The 2716-nt window shown below is 35.2% G+C and overlaps 1 protein-coding gene across 1 annotated transcript in view; it reads right to left on the bottom strand.

The window, feature by feature from the left end:
* The window catches only part of igf2bp1 (insulin-like growth factor 2 mRNA binding protein 1), a 56183-nt gene that overhangs the window by 10579 nt on the left and 42888 nt on the right, over positions 1–2716 (bottom strand). The window contains exon 4 of the mRNA XM_035655258.1: positions 1706–1720. Coding sequence (XP_035511151.1) covers positions 1706–1720 — 15 coding nt within the window. The remainder of the gene's footprint in view (positions 1–1705; positions 1721–2716) is intronic.

The raw sequence follows: 2716 nt of genomic DNA, 5'->3' as shown, positions 1-2716 counted from the left end.
AATTTAAATTTTTGTATTTTAAAACCAAAATCAAATAAGCACTGGCTTTTTAATGCCCGTTTCTGAAAATAAAATAAAACTACCCATGAAAGGATAGTTCTAAAATTATATTAATATGAAGTAAATAAATGTAAATGCACCATTTAATAAGTCATTATGATACAGTATCTGAAAATTAGCACCAAAAAAAAAAAAGACTTAAAGTTGCTTATTGCCTCTGACTTTTCAGGTGACTGGGGCTGGATGTCACTGGATACTCACAAGCTACTCATTTGGTTTCGATTCCTTCAAAAAAAAAAATATATATATATCAATAATAAAATTCTATGAATACAAATCGTGGGTGGCACTTCCAATCCTTGGAAGTACTTTTGTATAATGTTTGCTCCAATAAATAGCCTTTAGCTTGTTGGTGTCACACAACTGTGGAAACGTGTGACATGAGAACAGAGCATTAGGCACTTGGCATTGTGAGAGAACAGCTCAACTGAAGATAAAAATACAGCAAGATGCATTTTTTATGACGAGAAAGTGCCACGCGTCGGCAACACAAGAAACCTCTTCAAAGGAACTGGCAGTGTTTATTTTTTTTGTCCCGTCTGTCTTTTTCTAAAAATGATCATTATTTTGATAAATGACATAATCAGACAAGAATTTATCAGTATGCTTAATGTTAAAATTGTAACAACCAAGGGCCCCAACATGGGAGGGCCCTCAAGTAGCCTTATTTGCATCATTGTTAGTTCTTGTAGTTTGTACTGACTATTGTCTAAGACAATATTCTCTCCCCCTCCACATGGTTTAGTCCATTTAGAGTTGATAAAATTGTGTAATTGCAGTAATTGTGCTTATGATGATGCTGGGGGCTCTTCTAATTCCATTTACAGCACCTAAAGTACGAGCTGAACTAATCACAAATCACCTTTTTCAAATTCAAAATATGAGGCTAGAGTGTAAGGTTTTCTTTAAAAGTTTTTTTTTAGCCTTTGTTTTGTTTTTGTTTTTTGTTTTTTTAGGAGAAACACCTCTAGAACAATATGTTAGGAATTACTGTTCATCATTTTTGTTACACACATATTTTGGACTGACTTCTATTGTCATTGTGTGAACCTTAGAGACATTTTATTATGTATTCCTATAAGGAACCCTTAGTGACTCACTACTAAATATCACACAATACAGAAATAGCTGTATCTCAAATGCTTTTTACCATTGGATTAAAAACTATTTAAATTTCAATAATATGTACAATTTTATTCAAAGTTAAACAGATATTTAACATGTCAAATGAATGTTAATACACACAAGAAAAAATACTAAATCAACCTTGTCTACCAATTAAGGCATAATGAATATTTGGAATCAAACATGTTGATTTTGACATGTGTAGCTACATGTCTTGACAGTTTCCACTGCAGATTTTATGTTTCCACCTCTAACAGAGGAAAATCAATGGGGCTCTTGCTTAACATACTAAATATAGCTGTTAATTATTGGGTTAAAAATTGGTTAAAGTGAAATGAGGAAGAAAGCCCACTGAGAGTGCATATGTACCGGGCCCACATTTCCTGCTACACCACTGAGATCCAAAGTGGAGCTGCAGTCAAAGATGTATTCATCAAAACTCCAGGAATTACACTTCAGACTGAAAAATAAAGAGAACAAAGCAATGGAAAGGTTGTTTGCTGAGTTTGAGCAACAGGACACATCCATCAAGCAACTTTCTGCTACTTACAGTAAAGTGCAGGAGGAACAGTTAAAAAGGCAGCTCCTAGGTGGTCACATGATTAATCACATGTATACTGAGAGCAGGAGCAGCCATTCAGAGACGAGGGTTTACCCTACGACTGATCCATTGTTCATTCTTTAAAACATTATGATTGGAATACGATATTAGCTGAAATGAAACAAGAAGAAAGCTAAACTGGAACAGCTCGTACATCAGAGAAAGGTGTACAGAAGCATTTACAATAACAGAAATGATTCATCGTGATCAAGGATAGTTTACAGTGATATCTAGGTTGTACTCTTTAACCAACCTCAGACACCTCTGGGATACCTTTAGCTAATTGATTTGAGAGTAGAAGTAAAAGTGAAGGATCTTTACTTTTCTCTTTCACTGGATTCCAAAATGTAACTAAGAGGCTAAGGTCTGCTGTAGAACAGGTGGATTTAAAGAAGTTACTGCTTATATGTTCGCATTAAGCACAATAGTAGACATAATAAATATAGTTTGTTTCTATCAGATTGAAACTCAGCAGCTACATTTAGGCAGATTTTTGCTTTCATAAACATTTGGTTAGAAATGTCTAACGCAAAGAACAGATGTCTTTGTTTTTCCTCTAGAGTTTTGCTTCTTAAAATGTAGGAAAATGTATGCAATGTTGTACTTACTATAAATAACAAATAAATTACATATTACAACCTTTGCTTCCTCTACTTAACCAAACATGCTTTTATTTTGAAGTAAGGAGTGTTTCCTTTGTCCCTCCTGGTCGGCACTCTTGTCTTACACTATTATTCATTTATTATTATTCATTTATTCTCTAGATGCTGTGACTTCTGACCCTCATTAAGGTTCAGCAGCATGTAAATGACACCTTTCAGTCACTTCTGCGGAGAGACGTCGCCCCCGTGTGGACACACACGGCAGGATCAGAGCAGCGGAGAGACTGAGGAAGAGAGGGAAGTGATATATTCAAACCCCCCCCCCCCC

The sequence above is a fragment of the Morone saxatilis genome, unplaced genomic scaffold (assembly GCF_004916995.1).
Source record: "Morone saxatilis isolate NCDOM2014 unplaced genomic scaffold, NCSU_SB_2.0 Contig14, whole genome shotgun sequence".
NCBI lineage: Eukaryota > Metazoa > Chordata > Actinopteri > Moronidae > Morone > Morone saxatilis.
The sequence above is the reverse complement of the archived record's forward strand: the minus strand, read 5'-3'. Positions and strand labels throughout refer to the sequence as shown.